Source organism: Amia ocellicauda, chromosome 6 (genome assembly GCF_036373705.1).
Source record: "Amia ocellicauda isolate fAmiCal2 chromosome 6, fAmiCal2.hap1, whole genome shotgun sequence".
Classification (NCBI taxonomy): Eukaryota; Metazoa; Chordata; class Actinopteri; order Amiiformes; family Amiidae; genus Amia; species Amia ocellicauda.
Genome location: NC_089855.1, coordinates 31,588,790 through 31,614,226, shown reverse-complemented (window position 1 = coordinate 31,614,226; position 25,437 = coordinate 31,588,790). Strand labels below are relative to the sequence as shown.

General features: G+C 37.5%; 1 protein-coding gene across 3 annotated transcripts in view; it reads right to left on the bottom strand.

The window, feature by feature from the left end:
• Positions 1-763: 763 nt before the first annotated feature.
• The window catches only part of LOC136751355 (OX-2 membrane glycoprotein), a 34,880-nt gene continuing 10,206 nt past the window's right edge, over positions 764-25,437 (bottom strand). For 2 of the 3 annotated variants that reach the window (XM_066706908.1, XM_066706910.1), the window contains exons 4-7: positions 22,017-22,343; positions 17,548-17,829; positions 12,231-12,335; positions 11,678-11,998 (exon numbers count right to left, since the gene is read on the bottom strand). In XM_066706908.1, coding sequence (XP_066563005.1) covers positions 11,985-11,998; positions 12,231-12,335; positions 17,548-17,829; positions 22,017-22,343 — 728 coding nt within the window. In that variant the 3' untranslated portion in view covers positions 11,678-11,984. Of the gene's footprint in view, positions 2,137-11,677; positions 11,999-12,230; positions 12,336-17,547; positions 17,830-22,016; positions 22,344-25,437 lie in introns of those variants that run through there. The other variant, XM_066706909.1, reaches the window with a different exon arrangement.

Genomic DNA, 25,437 nt, shown 5'->3' with positions numbered 1-25,437 from the left:
CTCCAAACTTGGGATTTCATGGGTCACATCTGGCCTGGGGATGCATCATAAATTTGGACTGAATAGCAGAAGTACATCAAAGTTCCTGATGTGCTTGCGCTGTGTTCTTGCATCAGGACTTCATCCCACCAATAACATATCCCAGATGGTGGCTGTTCACCAGGTGAAAGGGAGAAGCTTTGACTGAGTGTCTAATCTTCTAAAGGGGCACAGACAAAAGCTTTTTCAAAGGCAGCTAACATTGGCCAACCTTTTTAAAAGTGATCCCTTGATTTTGTAAACATGTCAAGCCATGTATTTAAGAAAGAGTTATACAAAATACAAATCACAGGTTCACTATCTGTGTTTTCAGATGTAATGTATATAATATAACTTCAAATTGTGGTTTGGTATAGCTCTTGTTAAAAAAAAAAAAAATGATAAAGGATTGCTAATTGGGAAATGAGAGATGAAATGTATGCAAATATTTTTGGTATTTTGATAATTTCTAGTATGATTCTGTAAAAAGAAATGTATGCATCCGAGAAGAAAAATGTCCATCTTCACATCTAGATATGTAACCCATATAGTCCTGTACTGGAACGGCTTATGCAACTTTCCATTGTACTTTTCGTCACCATATCTCTGTATGTGTACTTAACAGCTGTTGTCATGAAGGGTTCTTGTGCAGAGAGGCCCGACAGCTGATAACTGTGATGTGAATGAGCTTACATGTGATAGTCAGATCCAGAAAGAAACTTATAACACAAAAAAGTACACAGGGTTACTTGAAAGTTTTAATGTCTTCATAATGGACTGCCCCGTTAAAGTACAGTCAGTCCTGTAAATATTATACAATTAAGGAAGTTACAGAAAAAAATACTTTTTCAGCTGACAGTTGACAGCTGACAGTCCACAATAATTTAAAACGTATCTGTTCAAACTATAGAGGAATATTAAAGTCCTGCTCCCATGTCTTGTAATCAGACATAAAATAAGTAAACAATCCATATCTTAAAGGTGACAAATTATTGACTGTTCTGTGGTGACTTAAATATATTTTACATATATAAATGCATTTCTCCCAAAGAAAGATAAAACAAAATATATGTCATTCTTGCTTTTGTTGTTGGTGGTTTGTTTTGTGGTAACGCTCTATCATGGTCTTAAACTCAACATTTCTCATTGAAATACAGAAACACCAACTGAACATCTTGGTATTTTGGTATTCACATACAGTTCCAAATTCACATTCAAACTGCCTACTCTTATTTAATGCGTTTCCAATTAAAAAAAAAAAATAAAAAAAAATGAAAAGTTCAAACTCCCACACAATATCAGTGGAACAATGAATAAATCATAATAAATGGGGAAAAACTTCTTGGGTGGAACTGGTTCATCGTCAATGTCATCCAAGACCACAGTGCCCAGTTTAGTTTTTTAGGTGTGTTAAAATACACAACCTCTCAAGATGATTACATTAGCCCAATTCGTAAGAAGTGCAGTTCAATGACCAGGAAGATATTTTAGAACAGTGACCATTTTTCTCATGGTGATTCACAGGGTCAAACAGAACAATGAGTGAGTATCATTGTTTTAGTGCTTGGATAGGATTAAATAAAATCTTAATTTAGAGGTCTTTCGAATTACCTAGTCAATCTTCCTGTTATTTAAATTTCCCAGTAGTTCCACTTCCTATTCAGGTTGTCCTGTTATACTCTGTTGTTTACTTGTGAAGCACTCTGTGTAACACTGAAATTATTCCTCTGATCTTAACCCCCACCCGCCCCTTCCCAAATCTTTGTTGTAAATTTCTTGCTGGATTTGAATGCTTTCCCTCCAGGTTTGCACCTGAACAAATTACTTACTTTGGCACTTGCCTGTTCTTTATGTGTCCACAAGCTGTAAACAACAAAACAAACCAAACAAGCAGCAACACATTTAAAAAAAAAACACACACTGGGTCTACTTAATATCTGTAATATGTAACAGTTCTGTAAACACTTATTTTTTAAACATAGGCAAGGTCATTGTAGTTTACCCAAATATAAATATCCCTTTATTTACCATAATGTGCACAGTGCTATGTTTTAATTGATTTCTTTTGTTGCTGACATTCTTTATTAGCTGCCTTCTCGTTTCCCAGGTCCATTCAATCTGAAAAATAAAGAAAAACTAAAAATCAAGCCATGACATTGATATTTCCTCTAAAGAACCTCAGTGAAGGCAGATTTAGGCTTAAACATATTCCAGCTGTCTTTAGAACTATGGACCCTGTGCTTTAAGCAGCATAGCCTCTCCTCCATCACATCCTAAGCAGGTTATGATTGGATAGCCCATCGATCAGGTCTAAATGCAAGTGTTGATTATGAACCGAGCTTAGTGAATAGTACTGATGTCGAGAGTAGCTCTCCCACTAAATTATATTGTAATTTTTTTCCTTGCGTTTTGTTTTCACTCTCTCCAGTACTGACAATCCAAATGCAGGACATTTCATGATGGATGATATATTTTAACCTCTTTCCTTACTGCCCATTAGAATACATATAGGCTATGTCAAATATAATCTCCTAAACTAATGTACACACAGCCTGCTAATTGTGGTCCTTTCACTCATTCAAAGTGCTGTGCATGAGAACACATATTGTGTGACAGGCTAACAAATATGTGAACTTACAGTCTGCTTATTTATTATGATAAAAAGAGAGAATACAGACAGATACAGGGGTGTGCTTCTCGGCTGTGCTTCGAGATATGCCGAATCAGACCATTGGATCAATTCCGCAGTGCTTGAGGTACCGAGCATGCAGTAGACGTCACACAAAAAAGCTGCCAGGAAAAGGTGAAATTGTAACGTGCGACTGAAGTTTTGATTCGGGCCCAAGATCAAAAACTTGGGGTTTCATGTTTTCCGGCTGTTTTGGCTCGGAATCGCACCCTTTTCCTGCAGCATATGAAACCGATTCATTGTCTCAGTTCATGGCAGTAAAGATACAGACCCGTCTAGTGGTAAATTAGCAATGGCACGATCTTTGTTTTCACAGGAACACCCTGAAAAAAAATAAACCACACAGCCTCCCTATGTCTTGAGGTTTCAACAAGAAACGTAACAGTTTTTGGCTCAATGTGCATTACCACTATGTTTTTTTAATGTGTGCTTTTCCATGCCACAGCGTTCTCTTCTCTGATACATTTACTTTCTCTCATCAATCCAGGTTTACGGGAATCCACCCTAATGAATCTGATAAGGTTTAAATGCTTAAGTCTTCAGTGATACCTTTTGAAGGCATAAAACATTTTATATTATGATCTCATTAACAAATGACCTGTGGCTTTTAGTTATGCAGTATATGCATTTGCATTTACGAACAAATAAACAAAGACTGAAAGAGAACACAAAGGGGACATAGAGGGGACCCTAAGGTAATTTATTTTTGACCGCATTTTCAACAGCGCTCTGAGGAGATAAACAGAGAAACATAAAAAATATATATGTCATGTGCTTAGAAGCAAGAAAACCTTTTCAGGAACACTAAAGGTAGACGTTCCTGTTGTTTTGCAGTGTATTCAAGTGGTTTTATTTTTATTTTTTGAAGGGAAAAAATTAAATGTAATCTTAGCATGGTAATACATGTTGCATGCAGACTACAAATATTGCAAACTCTCTATAATAAGACAAAGAGGTTTTGTTTTTCGGTTTATCAATTCAAAATGACAGACTAAAACTATGCTGGGATTATTATAAGAGAAACCAGAAAAACAAAAACAAAAAGCTGTTAAATTTCTATCAGGCTGCACTGGGATAACAATGATAAGACATAATACATTTTAAAACTGAAATACTTACTACCTTAGTCATGCTATCCATCATTGCCAAAAGGGGCTACAATATAGTCCCAGGACACTGCAGACAATTCCATGCTCCTACATTAACAAACTAATGGAAAGACACACAAGCTTTTCCTTAAATGTAACAAATTTGGAACTGGTCCCCAGAGAAAAGGAACCATATCTAACCTACCTCCTAAAGGAGCTTTAAAAAAAAGTGATAATACATTTGCTATTGTGTACACATATCTTCAAGTCAGCTATAAGTTAGACTAATGGATATGAAGCTATAGGACTTTACCAAAGCAGGAACTAAGACAGTCTGTGAGATCCAGGAATGGAAACTTACAATAGCATGGACTTATACTGTGTTTGTCCTTAAATAATCAATCAATTGTACTGATGTATTGCTTAAATTAAATTAGTTGTTTTTTGAGACTTGGCAACTTTTCATTAAATGGCTATTGTTATATAGGTGAAATAAAGGACAAAATGCATTACAAAATAAGACGCAATGCTGTAGCAGGAGGGAAGTGTAGGTTTAACATCATTGGCTCTTGATAGATGTTATTTACACAGTGACAGATGCCACCAACTGTCAAGAAGCTGCAACATTAGGAGTCAAACAGTTCTGAAGTAGTCGAAATATGGTTTCTCATTGGTGTTCATTTTCATATCCTTTAAGAGGGAAACTAAAATTCTTTGGGACATTTAAAAAACAGAACAAAGATGCACACAAAAGTGCACACCTGACCAACACCCACATCCATTTCCTGTAAGCCCCGATTTATTTAACTGCAGTCTTTGGCTACCATTTGCTCCAAGTCAGATTTTCCTTCTGCTGTATTTGCGCTTCAGTCTAGAAATGACAAGCCGCAATTTATGGGATTCCAGATAAAAAGCTGAACAAACATACATTTCTGAGCTGTAAAGTTTATAATATGTACCTCAAGTTTCCGTTAACAAACACAAGACATGCAACACAAGTCTGACTATCTGGATAAGAAAACACAAAGGCTGCCATTGCCAATACTTATCTGAGCTGACAAACCGAACTTGCAATGTTTTATTTTCACTCTTTTCATACAGGAATTAGCCTAGCATGGGAGATATTTTCCATTCCCAAAGCACAATGGCCACAATGTCCTTTGTGTGGATGCTAAACCTTCAGCCTGATGGATGAAGACTTGGCACCACAGATATATGGAGGTGAAGTATTCATTTTCAAATTTAACTGGATCATGAAATCAAGAAAGCAAACAGGAATGCCAACTCTGGTTGTGCACAACTCCAACATCTGGGATAAACTTCCAGTTTCCAGCCTTATTTTCATGTTAAGATTTCAAAGGTATGTGAAGAAATTAAATCACTCTGCCAAAGTAATGGCACACATCATTAAAGTCATAATGGCACAAATGATTTGTTACGCTGAAATGTAATTTTAAGATTAGCAGTGCTTCAAATTTCCACAGGAACAATGCATTGGTTGTGTAATATAACACTTTTGTCTTTACCTGCCACTACAAAGGTCACTGTATTTATTTGGGGAAAAAGTAGTTTTGTTATTATTGCATTCTTCTTTTTAAAATGCATATAATAGCAGCGTTGAAATCTGCTTACACACAAAAAAAAGCACTACATCAGCTTCAATTTAAAACCCACCGCATGTGATCGAAGAATCTGAATGAACATACACTGGCCTTCCTTTCACTTGTTCTCATGACCTCAAGACTTGGGAAGAGCTTGACTATGCTAGAGTTGTCTATAGGTCTACTCTCCTTAAACAAAAATGCCAGGCCACTTGTTTAGTCTTACTTTCAAAATGACTGATAAGCAAGTGTGTTAAATATAGTACATGAGAGGAATTCATATGAATGTAGATATTGGTTCTCCACACCACATATTCCCCTGCAGCATATTATTATTTTCTTGGGATATATTCCAGTGGTTAATTTCTCCCATGCTCAGTTTTTGTCCAACTCTCTGTGGCCACTGTGCAGAACCCAACATTTAACTTGCATGTTTTGGTTAAGTCCATTCTGGAAAACAAAAAGAGGGTAGTTGGTTTCTGAAGAGAATCCCAGTTTTATGAAGGCTGACATTTCCCCCTGGAATATGTGTATGACCAGAAAATGCGAGTTCAACAGCTGACACCTCCACAGAAAGTGGAGCAGTCCATATCCATAGCTTAACATATTGAGTTATGTGTAGGTCATGCAGAGTTTATATTATAGGGCTGGCCTGCTATATATAGAAATGATGTTCCATAACATTCATAAAGAATGAGGCTACATTAAGAAAGGAAAGGAAAGGACAAACAGATGGCAGTGAAACCTATATCCTAAATATATACATTTCCTAGAGATAAATATCTATATGCTATGTAAAGATGGAGAGATAAGATAGCTTTGTGGGGAAAAAAAAAAAAGATTTGTTATCTCTTAAATGAATAGAAACATCCAGTTGTACATTATGGCATGTATACAATCATCAGAACAAAAACAAGTTTAAAGTAAGTAACAAGTATAAAAAATAAATGCTTTGCTTAACACAGGAATCGGCAACTTTGGGCTTTATAGGGCTGCAGATCGCTCTTATTTTCATTACCCCTCATATCCATACTTGTGATTTCCACATTAAATCTTTTTCTAATTGAAAAGGTACTGAAATCTACAGGAATCTGGTCCTCGAGGACTGCACTTGCCCATACCTGGCTTAAAACCATCAACATTATTATACTAAGCCATTATACTGGGGATTTTGAAGACCCTTCTCACTCTTTTCCAGCAGGTGTCACTTCAAAACAACGACTGTCCTTAAATAGAAGCGGCATCTGATTTCATTGTGAAGACACTGTGGAAGAGACAATTTAGCAATCCAGGCAAATAACATTTCCCTTTAAAATGTTCCAGTGGGACGAATATGTTCCTTAGGCTCCGATAAGGAAGTATTCATCTAAGAGTTGTTGGCATGAGAAAGGAAACGGTTACTCCCAGCACTTCCTGCATCAGGACAGATAAAAGTCCCTGAATACAAAGGCAATACAACTGATAAGGGACATTCTTATCCGATTATTTTGACAGTCTTTTTATGCCATAGCTATTAATATGAGATGAAACTATTAAACCCAACTAGTTACAGTAAATAAAAGACAGAACTGCTCTTTAAAATGTAAAGCCCCTTAGAGATAAAAGCCAATATACCCCACCCCACATTACAGTGGTCACACAAAGATTGCCTCCACAGTGACACACCCGTTACCACAATTCTTAACTTTAGAGGAAAGGCCTCAATCTAATAAAGCTTTTCCATTGCAAGGTACAAAGAAAAGGTTACACCTGCGGAATGCTCTATATTCTTTGGAACATTTGTCCCTGGTTAATCCACAAACAAGCTAAGCCACTATTTTGTTTCTGTTGTTTTACAAACAGTTCATTTTACAGTAAATACGAAAGCAGTACTGGACCAGGATTGAGATCAAAGTGTTTTTCTCTGTCCCGACACTGACTGGTCGTGTGGTCAGCCACATGGGTCTCTGTTGGTGGATTTGCGATCCCATAACACCCCGCCTGCCTGCCATCTTCCTGGCTGCCCAAACCAGGCACTGATGGTGCTCAGCTTGAATCGAAAGGAGAGACAGTCCCATTGTTCTCCAGCACTAAACATTCTTACAGCCTCTATCTAACCAACAGATTTAAAATAAAACAAACATTTAATTGGGTAATGGTTGGATATAATTTCTGTATCATGCCCTAGCTAATCCATTCATTCCTTTTATTGTTTATTTAAAAGCCCTTCCTAGGACATTCTTAGTGAAATGTGGCCATAGTAGACTCATAAAGCTTGTTCATATTGAAAGCCAATTATACTTCATAACGAGTGGTAACAGAGCTTCTCCCCCCCACTGCAGAATGTGCTACTTGTATTTGGAATTGTGCCGCCAGAATTTTCACAGAAATCGTCACTTGGGGATAATGTCAACAAACACACCACCTTTCTTTCTCTGGCTCTGACCTGCTTTCCTCACTCCTACATCCAAAGCTGTCACCGTCCAGCACCAACTGAACATTTTCAAGGAGTTGTGTTCTACTAAATTCAATTGAATTATCAGGCGGATGCTGAGGAACAAAGTATTTATTGGGTCACAGACCTCTACAGTCTTGTAGTGCTGTGTCAATGACAGCACGTATCACACAAGTTAAATAAACACTCACAAAGCTATATGAAAACAAACATTGAGTGCTGTAGCAATATGTGATGTGGAAACACAAGATATTAACAACTAAAAAAAAAAAGTTCAAATCATATAGTTCATATTCCTATGATTAACCTAACGGAGGGTGGGGGTCTTTTCAAAAAGGCAAAATAATTTCAGTCAGATTTTCCACACAGAGTGGGATATACCATTAAACTTAAAAATGTTTTGGAAAAGGTTTAGCAGTTTCTTTTTAATGCACCATTTAAACTTTACACCTCTGTGTATAATAATCTTATTTCTGAATGAGTGAAACATGGCAAAAGATATTTTATACACCCTTAGAACATCGACTCCTGCCGACATGGTCATTTACAGCCTTTTTGTTTGGGCACCACAAAATCTCCAGTTTTGTTATCCTGTCTGACTGCGGCACCACCGATCCCTGGACACACACACACACACACACACACACACACACCTCTGTCACAATAGATGTATATGGAGAGAGAGAGAACAGGGAAAATTCATTCTGCATAGCATGGCATGATTTACAGAGTTCAAAGTTTAACTAGGTTTGTACTCCCAGGCTTAAAATTATTTGGAGGGAATTCCCAAAGTAATGTATTTTGCAAAATACAAAGCAAAGTAGAGTGGGAATCCAGCAAATGTGTAGTTCAATTTGCGTATTACAGAGAGGGAGAGAAATGTATGTGATTTTATTGCGATTCTTCCGTTTGTATTTTTTTGTACTTGTTTGTTGCTGTGGTTTGGGGTCATCTTACAAAATATACAATAAATGGTTATCTACTCAAAAACAGTGCAGGCTGTCACTGTACTTGTTACTCATTAAGAAAAGAGCGTTGCCATTTCTCCATTGTCAGAGATCTGAAGCGGTCCAACATTAGCATATTACAATGAAGCTTTCTTGCCTCTGGAACTGTTGCTTAGGAGGATTGAAATTGACTGTGATGTGGCAATGTGAACTGCACCAACGCTCCATACAGAAGTGTACAAAAAGACTGCCTCACGGTTCCATATCAAAGAGTGTGGAGGCACCTCTTCATCCAAACCTCACCAAAAACAATCCATAGATTTTAATTAGATCCTAAAGAGCAATCCAAAGCTGACCATCCCAGTTCAGTTTGACAAGCATTAAGGAGTCCATCTACCCAAAGCAAGACCTGGTTTGATGTGGTTTCAAATTCAGGAGAAATGTTATTATGTAAAAAATATTTTCATAATTTTCCCCCTTGAGCGTTGACCATCCACACCTTAGGGGAACATTAACCTCCAGACTTTCTAGCTTGCACTAATTTTGATTTCATGTTTTTTTGTACCATTCAAGTTAGACAAAGAAAGCTTTCTTGTGACTCCAGGGAATAAATAGAAATCATACAAATTGAATTGCTGGGATGATTTCAAAAGATCTGCCACTGACTCTCCCAAAAAAAGCAACAAAAAATGATAATACTTGTGTGACCTTAAATTGATAAATACAATTATTCAGAACTAGTAAAAAATAAAATACAAATAATTCTTATTAATGTGCAATTTAGGCGTGTAGGACTTAATCAACTGCTGGTAGTCGTCCTGCTAGGAATGTAGAACCAGAAGTACTTTTTGAAAGGAACTTGTTTAAGAATCACCAAAAGAGTATCAAAATTGCCGTCTCCTTTTAGAATAACCTGATCACGCGACTATGAGCCTATAATGGGGTAATGTCTCTATATTTGTCCAAGCCCTAATCTCTCACATCTCATCGCTTGCAGAAATAAAAAAAGTATTATTAATAATAATAATAATAATAATAATAATAATAATAATAGAATAATAATGATTCACATTCTATTTTCAACATTTCTGGTGTTTTCATTTCAAAAAGGGTGCAACTTCCTCATAACACAACCAGACTGCAGTTACATTAATGTAATCATCTAAGCCTGTCTGTCAAAAGGTTTGTGTTCTCTGAATCAGAACATCTCAGCTACAGAAATGGATTCTTATATTACAGAGTATAGTCAAAATGTTAGAGAAACTGAACAATTTCCTTTAACACCGAAAAGAAAACTAGTTTCATCAGACACAGGCACCAGCTCACTAGTGAATACATTTCAGGCATGTAGTGGTACTTATACAGCTAGATTACTTGCATTTTGTTAACACAGATGATCATGATGGAAGATGAGGGTCTGGATGAGATGTAGGCAGAACCCTCTTGTAAAGCAATAGCAAAGAATACTGGGAAGGAAGGGCCCATTTCCTGGATTTCAGTGTCGGTCAGTGACATACCTGGAATGGCTATCTTTCCCAGGCTTCAATGTATACATACATATATAAACATATTATACTATATGTATACACACGGGAGTAATAAACTCATTATACACTTATGTTCACACGTTTTTCCTCTCGGTTTGTGTCCACCGTTCATGTCCACTGTAATAAAACACATTGTATTTATGTTGATTCAGGGTCAGGTCAAATCAAGAAACACCTTTGTGACCTACACAATGAGACGGAGGGCCTCCAACTACTTTTTCCTGCCACCGTTTATTCACAGCTTCCCCACTTTTCAAAATACTCATTTTCAGCTTTGTGTTCAAAACTGCAGAGGGCTTTCCCCTTCCCTTTACGAGCTGTATTTCTTTCAGTGCAGGTAATTTCAAGTAACATGATGCTACTGTTAAGACATTTGGTCCTCATGCCATGTTTTCCAGATGAAGCGTGTGCGATTGTGTGCAGTTTCCCATTGTTATGGTTATTACATTTAGACAAATGGCTGCACAGGGTCGGGCAACAAATCCATCACTGCTTAATAAGGGAAACTGGATAATACTTTGCATGCCAAAAGCCCAATGAAAAATGCCTGCTGTGGCCAATTAACTTTCAAAGAAAAACAATAGATTGTAAACTATTTTCATGTTGTGGATTTCCAGTGCACTGTAGGGTGTTTGGAAAGGTTTGATTGATTTGAAAAATACTTTGGGTGCTTAGTTCCTTATTTATGCACTGTCTTGTGTAAGGAATGCACAAACCGACTCCAGCGTTGTGCAATGGCTGAGGTTTTGGGTCTAGAGAACACTCTCAACATGCCATTGGACTGAGTGTATGAGCTAAAATTAGTACCATAAGTATCGAATTCAAAATAAAATATATCGTAAATGAGAAAATTAAAAGTTGAGTAAATGAATTTTGAGATAAATTCAACAAATCGAAAGTAAAATGTATAGAATTGTAAATCTAAATTATTACTTCAGTTACTTATGGCGCTAATTTGTCCCCATACAAGTGCTCCTTCAGTGTAGGATCTGATATTTGTTCAGATTTTTCAGACTTACTTCCATCAAAACACAGCAGAACTCATAAGTATGTGCCCTTATGGGTACCTTTGGACTGAGCACGAGACAACAAAACTGTTGTGACTTTGATGATTATACCCAAGATGAGTAATACTTGGGGAACGGATAAAGTCCAAACCAGGCTGTTACGACTGGAATAAAGCAAACAAGATAATGGGACACATAGTTTGTACTGTGAATATGACTTATGCCTTAATTCCTTATATTGTGCTGTTCACCTTCCCTTTTTCAGAGTGCACACAGAATCCAATAACTCTTATTCTGTAGTGACACTATATACATTCTTTAAATGAACCGTACATTTAACAAAGGATCAGCCAGAGGACAAGATGCTTAACATTTCCTTGCTCTGCCACCAAATATGGTAAGTTTTATTTCTATTTTTAGTGGCTATAACAGCATCTCAGGGTCATAGTCAATATGTTAAGTATTTGTGGACTATGGAGGTGTACATATGATATAGTATTCCTTTGCCCACACATGTCAGTAATAAAAAGACTGCTTTTGTAAAATAAAAACTAAAGTCGTTTTGTAGTTAATTCAGATTCCGGCCTGGGAAGCATAAAAATATGAAGGTGGTGGCTCATACTACATCTCCAGCAGTCCTGACTGATGCCCCGTTACCTGCCATCACCTGCACAAAATGGAAAATGTGACTTGGCAGAGGAACGATATAAAACAGGAAGTCAGTCCCATCCTGGTGGAGAAGGGGAAAAGCAGTGGAGTTTTGGGGAGCGAATGAAAGTGTGAGTCAGCTAGAGAGAGGGAGAACAAGAAAACAGGTGACAACACCATAAGGAGCCGTTTGCTAATGAATGGAGTGGGCTGAACTTGCTTCCAGAGAACAATGTTCAATAGTGACTTACCATCATCCTTTCGAATGAAACACCTCCACAGGCACACGCACAGGCACATCACTAGCAGCACAGCCACGACCGTCACAGTTATGAGAATCGTCAAGGCCTTTCCAACTACAATAGAAACAAATGAGACATGGTCTGAGGCCACAGATGCGAGATGGGTACCTTTACAGTGCAGAAATACTCAAAACATCTTACTACTGAATCCTGCATTCCTTAAACATTCGGTTGTTCTACAGGTGGTGGCGCCCACCACATCTAAAAACAAATTTGGTGTCGAGGCATTTTTGAGTCACCTTGTTTTTTGTTGTTGGTTTTTAACCACAAGTTGTGACTTGAAATAGTGCAGAGTTAAAGTGTGTGCCTTCTGTAAGGTAGAGACCTTGGGGTCATTTCTGCTGTACTTCTGCTGAACTATACTTCTGTCATGTTCCAAATTGAACCTTGTTTTAGATAGTTAGAAGAAAATACAGTTTGCTTAATAAACATGTTGTTATGGCTTTTTTACAAACTCTTCCTCAATATCAACATCTGGAAATGTAGGTTTTATTTGTTGGGTTGTTTGATTTTTGATTGTTGAAAATATACAGTAGATTTGTATGTTTTTTTAACTACTTCAAGGAAACCTATAATTGTAGAGGACTAAAATAGCTTAGGCTATGAGCCACGAAAAACAAGTATCTCCCTTTTGACAGCTGCTTGTGGTCAAATCAAATTGTCTTTACACATACTTGGTACACTACAGCTATGTTATTCAATGTCTTTGCAAAGTTACACTATATTTAATATATTGCATACTATATATATTACAAAATAAAAAGTATGTATGAGCTTATGATAACTTCTTAATCTGGTACAACAACCTTTATGGTTTATAGATAAAAAAAAAAAAAAAAGACTTGGTCACAGACTTGGCAAGAAGACTGAACACAATTAGCAAATAAATGAACAGAATGTTTTTACATTACATATCTTCATAAAGCTCATAATAAGCCATGGAGATGCTAAAGATCCTCTGCAAAGCACACAGATTTGCTATTTTTCCTTGAAAGCTATGTCCATTTTAGTGCATGGTATCTACAATGCAGTACATTTGGCCAAAAGTATAAATATTTACTTATTGATCAAATCTTTATGCCATAACTTGGGAGGTCTGATAACTCAAGGGAGCACAACTAAAATAAATAAATATTTGAATAAACCTGGGAGCCAAGTAGGTTTTCAAATCTGTTTTGTGTCATCAGCCTCCGAGACATTTGAATAATACCTTCATTCTTAATGCATTTTTCAATATTGAGTAGATATTTGAGTACAGAAGTTAGTGCATTAAAAAAAAAAAAAAAAAGTTTAAATCTGTTTACTGTATACAATACCTCCGGCCAATTATTTTAATTTGCTTAACCTTATAACTTTGCTACCTTGGGTTAATATTCCTGCAGAGGCATCATTCTGAAACATGGGGGTTGGGTTTATTAAAAGTCTACCTTTATGCTAGTGTAAAAGAGTGTATAAACTACAAAGTTGAATCTCCCTTCAAATTTGCCCAAGATAAGTTGATGCAAAGAACTGGTAGTAGGTTGGAAATCATGTACATCAAATGGAAAACATTACTGGAAAGTTATCACATTAGATTGATAGGCCCTACACACACACCAAGAACATTTAACAATTAACAGGTGTCAGTCTTAGTCTGAAGTAGTGGACTTTAAAATGGGGAGTCTTATTATAGTAATTGTATCGTATCTACTGTATTAATTTCCCTGTGCAGAGCAATAAGTTCCCAACATAGATTTAAAAAAAAACAAAGAAGCATGACATAGATGTAGGCTTGGGAAAAAAAAAAAAAAACGAGATGGAAAAAGACACAAATGGGTGAGAGCAGAGACAAAAGAGTGTTAGACATATGCCAGGATACAGACAAAAATTGTCCGGACACATAGCAAGAAGACTGGGTCATCGCGGGACCAAACAAATACTGCACTGGATCCCCAGAGACCAAAACAGACCAAGACAGAAAACTCGAAGAAATAAATATGGGAGATAGTCTGGGGGAAAACTTCATTCAACTCTGTTCAAAGACGATGATGATAAAAAGTCTGTTCTACATGACATGTGGATTCACCCATCAAAAGCAGCAATTGCAAGCCACGGATAGAAAAATAACTCTGAAAGGGCAACAAAACAGAGCACCAAAAGACAAGATAAACCACAATCTTAATAGGACGCATAACCTCCATACCCTTTCAGAACTAACTAATCCATACCGTGGCTGTTGAACTCTGTCACTAAATCAAACAGACAATCCAGAGTTTCTCCTTTATAAAATGTACTGGCTGCCTTCCGCATTTTCGGACTCTTCCCTGGCATTAAATCCATGGACCCTAGACCTCACCACAGCTTAATACTTAGTGAGAGATATTAGCTGAAGCTAGTCATCTCACCTTGCAAGATTGCTTTTGACTCTTTTCCCACTAGCTCCCTCTAATGGTCAATTTCCTAAACTTGCGATTGTAGCATGATATTTCTGGACAGTGTACAGACAACATTGACAGAATCGTATATTGGAAATGTATTTCGGAGTCGTTAACTTTCCCTGACTACACTACTTTCTACAGTATGTTCTGGGAATTGGGGGGAACGAAGGTTTTACATTTCAAGATGTAAAGAAGTGGGTTCATGCTGCAAATAACACAATGATCAAATTCCCTGGACAAGTATTTTTCCCCACTGTCCGAGCCACGCTGAATTTGAAATCTCATCGTAGCGAATGCAATAAGTTCAAGTTTTTTCTCATGTCAGAAAATCATTTTGGAATACATCTGGATTTTCTTTTTATCATTACATTTTCTTGGCTCCGAGATGAAGCATTAAGTTTTCAAAACAATAGATTAAGTCGAGTGGAGAAGTCAGCCAGCAAAAATAGGCAAGGAGTTAGATTCTATCAAGTGCAGGCTGTGTGCCATAATCCCATAGTCTTAAATATAAATTCCTCTTCTGTTCTTCTTATGGTGATGTAAAATGCTTTATCACCAAACCCAAATACATCAGACAGATGTTCACATATGTACTTTGCTAAAGAGTAGGCCTATGCCTGGCCTAAATCACATTGAGTATTCAAAACCTTTGACTGTTGGAACCACTGTGTTCAAGTGACCTGGCATTACTGTTTTGGGAGATTCACAGGACAACTGTGAAATACAATTTCATCAATGTTGTCGGTACACTGTGTCCAGAAATATCATGCTACAATATATACCAGTAGTCATGGTTATAGTCACCAAAGCCAGCCAATGCAAAGCACATGAGCTGTGATTTAATCCATGTGGTATAATCTGGTTGAGGTAGGATTGTCCCTTTACATTGATAATCAAGTCTATACGCAGTGGTGGATAAGGCCATAAATAAATACATTATTGTGAACACAATAGGCCCACTGACATGTCAGAACACATAAAATCAAAAAAACAAAAATCCAGACCTAACTTTCATATTTCATTTGTTAAAATGTCTATGAAGAAACGTTCATTACAGGAGAAAAAATATTTTTGTGGCATGTTGGGAGTGTTTTGAAAGCCCACTGCCAGGGAGGAATGGGGGAAGAACAAAGGATGCCAGCTTGAAATGCAAAAACAATCCAACCCGATTCACTCTGTCAATCCATGTGCTGGCCGTCTGGCCCAGTGTTTACTTTCAAGGAATATATTTTAGGATAGTACAGCATTTACACAGAGGGGAAGTAATGACAGAGTGAAATGGTGCTTTGCACCAAGAAGCATCCAGTTTTGAATAGCCTATGTTTTTTGTTTGTTTGTTTTTCTTTGCCTGAACAATCAGAGCATTGAATTCACATTTCATAGGGTACAAAGATCCTAACCAACAAATTATGCTTTGGCACTGGAATTTGTATAATGTGGCCTTTATTCTGAAGGTCCATCCTTCTCTGCTCTGACAGGAATATAGCAACTTGCTTCAAACAAATCCTTCTTGCTTAATGCAGAACTCCTACAGCTGTTCTTGATTTAATTGTGTCTATGAAGAACAACTGTGCCAACGCTCATTCTTTTCACTGCATTACTAGTTTTGGAATGCATTGAAGCATTTTACTATTTAGTATTGAATTGTGCATTTTCCGTACAAGTGCATTGATAAAATCTAGTGTTTAAAACCTTGAAATCTGCAATTAATACAGATGTGGTCATCTCATGGAATATAGAAGCATTGCAATTTTGCCATGTGTTAAATGTGTTTCTAGAAGAGGTTTGTTATTTTGTGTGTACTGAAAGAAAATATTACCCTGTGGCACTGCATTTCAAGAAGTAAACCATGAAAAAACAACTAACACAATTAGAGGGCAAAGAAGTTCCCTCTCTTACACATGACAACTTGTTGCTTGGACTGTTCCAGTAATGTGTCTGCCATTTTTGTTTGTTCCTTCCCACACTCATCAGTTTCTGACGAGTGTGATAACTGAAAGAACTCCGCTTGCAATCTTGCCTACTTCTATCAGTTCAGTTGTGTCATAAGTCCTAAAATACTGCACAATCATGTTATGCACAGCGCAGTATACAAAAAGCATATTGCTCAACCACATAAACTAATCCTGCTTGGCAAATGATCGTGATTAGAAAGTTTTGTTAAACCACATTGAATCCCACAGTGAAAGAAGGAGAACTGCAAGTCAATCCTGCATTCTGAAGAACAGAGGAATTCTTCAGGAGTGGTAAGTGGTTGCACTGTTGTCTGATGGACCAACTGAAACACCCTACTTTCTTGCTAGGGGTATAAAGAAGACATCAGTGCGTTTGTTATAGAGAGAAAAATAAGAAAGTGGACATTACATCCATGTAACTGAAATTACTTAATTTGAATTATTTGAAGGTGCAGACATGTTGTTACACGATACATTTTTAAATAAACCCTATGAAAGGAGTTTATTTTGTGACTTGGTTAGGATTTTACAAGTTACTTTGCCCACGTTGAAGATGCCTCTATTACGGTGATCCTCACCCATGGTCCTGATGATATAGAGGTACTCCTGGTTTTATCTCCTTCTGTGCTCTTAATGGCTTATAATTACCTCTGATTTCCAGGTCTATATTCCTCGCAGATTTGAAGCCGCCTAAAACATCCACAGGGCTGTGGCTCCACAGGGATAAGGGTTATAGTACCACTGGACTAATCCTCCGTCACATCACTTGCTTAGGGTGGCAAACATAACTGAAGCCCCCTCTCTAACACACAGGTGTACTACCAGGCTACAAAATCCCATCTGAAGATACGGGAGCTATTTAAGAAGATTTTCAGTAGTTGGAACTGTACTCACTTTTGGTGTTCATGGACACTCCGATGGGTGAATCCAGACCACGGTGGTGTACTATGCACTTGACAGATTTGTCATCCAGTAAACTGGCTTTTACAGAGATGGTACCGATGACTTGCGTGGTCCCATCACCGCGGTCTTCAGTGAAAGTGGCGGTGTTCAGGGTTCGGTTATCTTCCTCCACATTCCACAGAATCTCTGGAGCAGGCCTTCCCACAGCTGTACAGTTGGCTTCAATGACCCCCGGTTGTGTAGTTTTGTAGTTTATATGGGGTTTGGGCAAAACTGCAACACAAACAGAACCATTACACATAAGCAACCCAGCTAACAGTTATGTTTAGGCAACATTGCAATAAAGTGAAGAACAAAGGGATTGTGTGGCAACAGAAATTTTGGGAATCGTCCATGACTCCAGGGGGTGTTGTCGAAAGGTTCTAAACCAATGTTGTACATTCACATATAACTACACCAAAGAGAAAACATTGTTCACAAATGACAAAACCAAAATAGAATAAAACGTATAATGACAAATATACTATATAAATGCATGCATAATGATACAGTTGTACTTGATGGGTATTGTTCCAGAATGGGACCTGTGATATATGAAGACAATGTTATCGTGCACCAAACAGAGAACATTAATGAATCCCTGCGGTCAGGGTAATGCGTTTACACAGTGTTTCTCACATCATCTTCGTCAGAACTAAACTGCAACCTCACACAACATTGCCTGAATGAAATGTGCTGGGAATTGTCCATGCCAAACAGAAGCATCAGGGATTTAGTAGTCCTAGTGGATGTTTTGCCTGAGAGGCTGTTTTGTGGCTGTTGTTATTTTTTCTTTGAACCATTCTCAATTTGATTACTTCTCATAGTTAGTCAAATATTTTGTACAGCCTTACTAGCAATACACCAAATGAGCATGATGGGTCAAATGGCCTACTCTCATTTGTAAACTTTCCTATGTTCTTATGTAGTGTACAGACATCTATGGTGAGGCAAAACATATAGCTATAATTTAGGCTATTCTTGTGCTGTATACTTACTTTACCCAATTTACTGAAACCTGAGTTTACGGTTTTAGTAGAATACACGTTTTCCTTGGCAAATAAATGTAAGTAGCCTAAGCAAGAAGGCGCAACTTACTGTAAACAAAATGAAACAGCAGGAAAAAGTAGACAAAGCAAAGCTAGAGACTTACTCCAGTTCCCAGGGTCTGACAATTTTTTAATGCTGGTTGCCCAGAAGGGTGGGTGGTTAAACTTTACCCCCTAAAATGTACCTGCCCACCTAGGAGTTCCCCATAGACTAAATTGTTCCAACAGCATACATCGGACAGAAAGGAGGGAGGGAGACAGGCAAACCAAAGGTAACCACATTTTGAGTTGCAGGTGTAGTACCCATGGGAAAAATGTTCATCCATAGCAGTCAGAGAAACAGCTGTGCCAAGTAGTGCGAGGAGACAAAAGGACTTAAAAGTTCTGTACACCTAGTTCGTCTTTGCACCATAAGTTATTCTAACACAAAAAAAAGATAGCGTAGCAATACCACCATTATCAGCACACAGCAGGAATCTTTCAATAGTTGTCAGGAACAAAAATATGACATCAGTTTTGTTACAGATTAGGTTCCATGATGTTGTAATTAGGAACAATTTGGATTGGCATCTACTTTGTCAAATCCTGCCAGGCAGATAGTACCATTTGTTAGGGAGACAGTTTGAACTGACTGCTGTGGTTGTCGCAGCGGTGATCAGGGCTAAATGATAATAAGTTATTCCACAATTGATGGGAATGACAGACTCAATAACTGATGGTTCTTAAAACCTCTTAAAAAGACAGTTGTGCACTGAAACCGTTAAATCGAATGATGGTGCTTTTTCCAGAACAAAGGCACGGCTGTCCCGCAAAGAATACGACAGAAGGACACACAGGGTCTGGTTGTAGTAAGAAACACTAACACATTCACACTGTAGGTGGTGTTCTGAATTCATTAAAGTACTACAATAGCTCTTTTTATGTCCTTCTTTTCTGCAAGGGTATGCCATTTGGGTTTCAGCTGATGTGAAATAGATTGCCTGAAAATACAAATGTTATTCACAGAAGTAAAATAAATAAAAGTTATGACAAAATCACTAGCTGCAATACAATAATTAAATTAAAATTGAAGTCCTGTTTATAAACTGAACTTCATTTTGACTTATTTTGACAAAAAATGATCTTGGGTCAGTACATGTTCTATCCAAAAATAAGGAAGCTGCTGTTGACCGAGAATGAACCAGGTTGAAAACAGAATGTCATCCTTATTTGCGTTAGCTTATTTAATGTCTGCAAATTATTTGCGATGTTTGTAGAACATTTTTAGTTTAGTTTTTTCCAACAGAAAAAGCAGAACAAGCATGAAAAATCATGAACGGATTTTGAAACCTATTCATGCAGTGTTTCATGGCTTTAGAAGGTAAAGAATTTCCATCACAACATTTTCAGAATGTCTTATTTTCAACAGAATGACTCTACTCAGACTAAACCCCTTAGTAAAGAATTCAAAAATTATATACAAAAAAAAAAGCAGATGCAACCAGTCCAATATATAGAATACACAATTCTTAACTTTATAGTATCCATTTTACATACCAATATATAGAAATATTTGGAAAACAACTTCTAGAAACAGAGAGGAGAGGAGAACAGAGGCAAGGAGAGGTGAAGAGAGGAGAGGAAAAGTAGACGGTCTTCTACACTAGTTCAAATTGACAGTTTTGGTAAAGTAGCTGTTGCAAATAAAATTTAAAAAAGCTAACAAATCCTGCCATGTCATGGTGAATGTGGTTAAAAAAAGTGCAAATATGATTGAGCAAGTCGAGGTGGTTGCTTTTATGACTGTTTTCCACCGAGGAATTAAGCGTATTCTTGTGAAATCAATAAGTCTAAGTATTACATTTTGGTCTGTAAGCAATAAAGATTATTCATAGACCTGGTCATTATTATTATATTAGTTTAAATCTAGTTAAAAAAACTAAAAAGTGAACGTGATTGAACAGGTATGCACAGGACCAGAGTCATGAGGACCTAAAAGTAGTTATTTTACTTAGTTCTTTTATTGGGGTAGACTTTTAAAATTAGGTACTGTATTACCAGGCAGTGAGCACATTCTTGCTTTAAGAGGCTAACAACTAGTTGCAGTTGAAATAATCAGTTTGATGTTTATTGGATGGGACCCATCTGTTGTTTACAATTTCTCCTTACTGTAAGGCAGGAGTTTGTACTGTACTGTGCGCACTAGTCTGTGCATTACAGTAGAATAGGAGTTTCCTTTAGACACAGTTGTGAAGTTCACTTCATTCCTCTCCCTAGTAAGCACTGCAAATAGCATCTACAAACAACACAGTTTGACAAGTATACTGTAAACAAATCTCAGTGGTTACACAAAATAAGAAAGCAAATCACTTGAAAGCGGAAGAGTCACACATGCACAATTAAGTAATTATAACTATTATACACACACACACACACACACAAAGACAATAGCAATTGATTCATAGAAAATATTATTGTACCGCTACTGATCTCTCTGCTGCTGGTAAAGTTAGATGAATGTAACCAACTTACTTCACTTAGTTTCAAAGATGTAGAAAGTGGATACATTCTACAGTTTATATAAATCATTTCAAAGCAGTAAATTAAGCTACCACAAAGAGGTTTGAGGAATAGTTTGCTCCTCCTGAAAGTCAGAAGAAAAATGTACTGCCTAAACAGCACTGATTAACACAGGAAGAGGAATAATGAGAAAGACATTAGGAGAACAGCTGTGTTAAATCACTTTGAGATCTGGGTGGCTTCCAGTTTCTTTAAAATGATATAAAAAGAAGTATTTATTTACTTTTGTGTAAAATTATCAACTTCAAAAGACATTGATACAACAGCCACAGGTTTTGTGCCAGTTCGGTGAGAAAAAAAACAAAGTAGTACAACTTGTACTAGTACAAATTATTGTTGAGATTCATAAACTACTAATTGTACTTTAAAAGCTACAGGATAACCTAGTTAGCTTCTAAAAAATATTACCTAAAAAGATGCAATACACAACATGTGTATGATTGAGCTTTCCGCAAGCAGTTTTTCTTGTGAAGGCGCAATGTGAACAATGTGCTCTGATTTCTGGACAATACTGTGTCACCAGCATGGATTTGCTAGGGCCCCTGTACTGAGTGGGAGCGTAACTGGGGGGGATCGCAATGAAAGCAGTTCATGGCATATGTGTACAGTCCTGATCAGCCGAAACCGAAAGGTTCATATAAATCAATATAAATCAAGCCTAGGCATCTCCCCTCTTATCTGGCAATACTAATCTCAGTATCGGAGACCATTATATTAGGGACCTGCACTGTAGGAGGTATGGCACAGTATTCCCCTGGCAATCCTTCACAAGGACTGCAGGAAACACTGAAAACATAACTGGTCAAAACTTACCAAAAACCGTAAGGCAGCTGATGTCTTTCTTAGTCCCTTCCGGATAGGTGTGGAATTGACATGAGTAGCAAGCTTCATCTTCTGGCTTGACCGATGCGATGTGAAGGGTTGTTTCCTCAAGCCCCCGGCTAATGGTGAAGCGGTCTCTGAAACCCTCTCTGGGATGAACGTTGCCAAGCTTGGAATATGAAATAATGTCCCAAGTCCCAGTGGCATTAATTTTTTTCCAGAGGACCTGTTGCACGTGTTGGGTTATTCCATAGGTGCACTTGAATTTCACCATCTTCCCACCTATAGCCGTCTTGTTCTTCTCTGCTTTCACTACATCTGGACAAAATATATATACAAATGCCAAATTTGTTATTTGTTGTGTATATTTAAGTCAATATATTATAATTACTATTATTAGCATTTTGGAGACCTCTTTCCAACATTAACCAGGGCTGATGTGATTGTACAATACTTCCACAGGCCTTAGATCTACATACATTAAATGCAGAGGTGGAAAGAGTACTGAAAAATCCTACTCAATTAGAAGTACTGTTACTTTGAAGTAGAAGTAAAGGTACTGGTATAAAAAACTACTCAAGTAAAAGTAAAAAAATAGCTCATTTAAAAAGAAAAAGTAAAAACATAACAAATGCAGGTGAGCAGTAGGGCTTATGAAACACACTTTAATGGACTTTAAGTAGCTCTAGATTTGCATGAACAGTTTCTCTGGAGTTTCATGATTGAATTGCAGGATCGTCAGAAACTCTGAGCCGCTCAGGACAGGCCTATAGTGCCCTATAATATAAAATAATTAGCATCAAACAGGTAATGATCAAACACTGATCCAGAGACCTGGGTTTGCAACGAGATCGAGGAAAGATAGCCGAGCCGATCACAGGACAGACAGACCAGAGCTACAGCTGCTGCAAATATGCTAATAATGACAATAATACATGAATATACTTTTAGAAAATCATGTTTCAGGACTCAACACCAACCCTTTCACAATTATTAATTATTACAAAGCCCAGATTGTCGGCTATATTGTGTTCAGTATATCCTGCCGCATAAACTGCGGGTCCCGCGGTTGGAGAAGAAAGTGTTTCTAATGTATTACATTCACAGCTGAAAAGCCGTAGAGGCAATTCATTTAAATTTTTAGTGACATATAAGAGCAGATAAGCGGGAGAAATGCACACACGCAGAGATATGTACTGTCTGCTGTCGTTTGTTTTTTCTGATACCTGAAATAATTTTGGTTTGGCGAAGTCAAATAAATACATCGCGACCCCGTCTTTCAATTCAATGGTCGAAGTGAAACGCTCATTTGGATCGATCTTCGATTTCGATTAAACCATATTCACCTCTGCTGACTAATACTGGTGGCTAAACAGATCATTATCTCACCTCACTGCTGCCGGACTGACCTCAAATCCGTGATTAATGGACTGACCAACCATAACATCACACACACTGTGATTGGCTGCTGTGGGCGGGATGCTGGATATTTGAATGTATTGCTCTTCATTGATTGGTCTATTTGTCTGTCAGACACATTCTGCTTTTTCGTGACAGCCTACACAATTTGTACTCTGTAATCCATGCCTTTTTAAAAAGTAGCGAAGTACAATACTTCACTCAAACCATACTTAAATAGAAGTAAAATTACCAAATTTGAAAAATACTCAAAAAAGTACAAGTATACGAAAAAGCGACTCAATTACAGGAACGAGAGTAGTTGTAATTCGTTACTTTCCACCCCTAATTAAATGTTATATTTGTTCAGTCACATTCTTTTTCTTTCTTAATAAAATAAAATAAATCCATAAACCTGAATGAATAGTAATGACAGTCCTGAAGATGCTATATTTAGCTACCAGGGGGAACATCTTCACCATTTGTGCAGCCTGCTTTGAATGCAGATGCAAAAGTATTTATTTTAATGCTTTTTATTTTAGTCATTTGCTTCACCAAAACCTATAAACAGTAAGAGCAAGCCTGTAATAGAAGCAGTCACTGTGAGGTTAACTCAGCAGTAGACGTTGGCCATTGTAACCATGGGGATTCGGGAGAAAATTATTTGGCCGAGACTTTCCAACTGGCTTCAGCTAAAGCCTGGACTCATGCCAGAGACCACAAGCTCCCTTTTATGTGGTTGTTTTTGTGGCCACACAGGAAATGTCTATTAAGTGCTAACTTTATAGTACCTTATCTATTCTCATTGCACTGTTTTTTCAAGAGTAAAAGTAGCAAAATAATAAAAAGGAAGGATATCAAATTAAAAAACAAGGTGGTCACAATGTAAGTGCCTCTGGCATCGTTGTTTCCTTAATATAATGACATCTGACATTCAAATAACTTATTTTCACTCTCACAGTTTTGTATTGAATTGTATTGCTGCACTTTTGTAATGCTTGTGTAACCTGCAAGGGCATCTGCAAGGAAATCAATAATTAAAAAATTAAACCACTGAAAACACTGCAGAGTTACCAGTCAGTAGCCTGTGAATGTACAGGAGGCGCTGCTGTGTGACAAGCGGAGGAAACCTTGACTGAACCCACAGAACTCAGGCACCACTTGACAAATTGTCAACCACTCTATGAGGAATATAGATCATAGGCAGCGTATGGCATAGTCCAGATTCCAGCCGTGTACCAACAAGGGAAGGCTTTCACAAGTTGGTACTGATTGGTATGGGAAAACAAATTAAAGGATTGATGATTGATGATTGATCAACTGACTATGTGTAAGGTCTAGACCAGTGGTCCCTAACCTGCCAATCACAATCAATCTATCAGACGATCTTGAAGCCTTACAGAGTCGACCTTGAACAATTCGGCAACAAAGCAACAAAAACTACACCCAACCCCCGGTTAACAACTCATCAGCAGTGTCTTTCATCTGCTGCAGTAAGTTTCCTTGGCTGACCACTGCGTCTACGGTCCTCAACGTTGCCCGTTTCTTTGTGCTACTTCAAAAGAGCTTGGACAGCACATCTGGAAACCCGTCTTCCTTGAAATTTCTGCCTGGGAGAGACTTTGCTGATGCAGTATAACTACCTTGTGTCTTGTTGCTGTGCTCAGTCTTGCCATGGTGTATGACTTTTGACAGTAAACGGTCTTCAGCAACCTCACCTTGTTAGCTGAGTTTGGCTGTTCCTCACCCAGTTTTATTCCTCCTACACAGCTGTTTCTGTTTCAGTTAATGATTGTGTTTCAACCTACATATTGAATTGATGATCATGAGCACCCGTTTGGCATAGTTTAATTATACACCTGACTTTGTGCAAGTGTACCTAGAAGAATTGATGCTGTTTTGAAGGCAAACGGTGGTCACATCAAATATGGATTTGACTTTTCTTCTGTTCACTCACTTTGTATGTAGTTAATTGATAAATATAATCTATTAGCATGTCTAATTCTGAATGCAT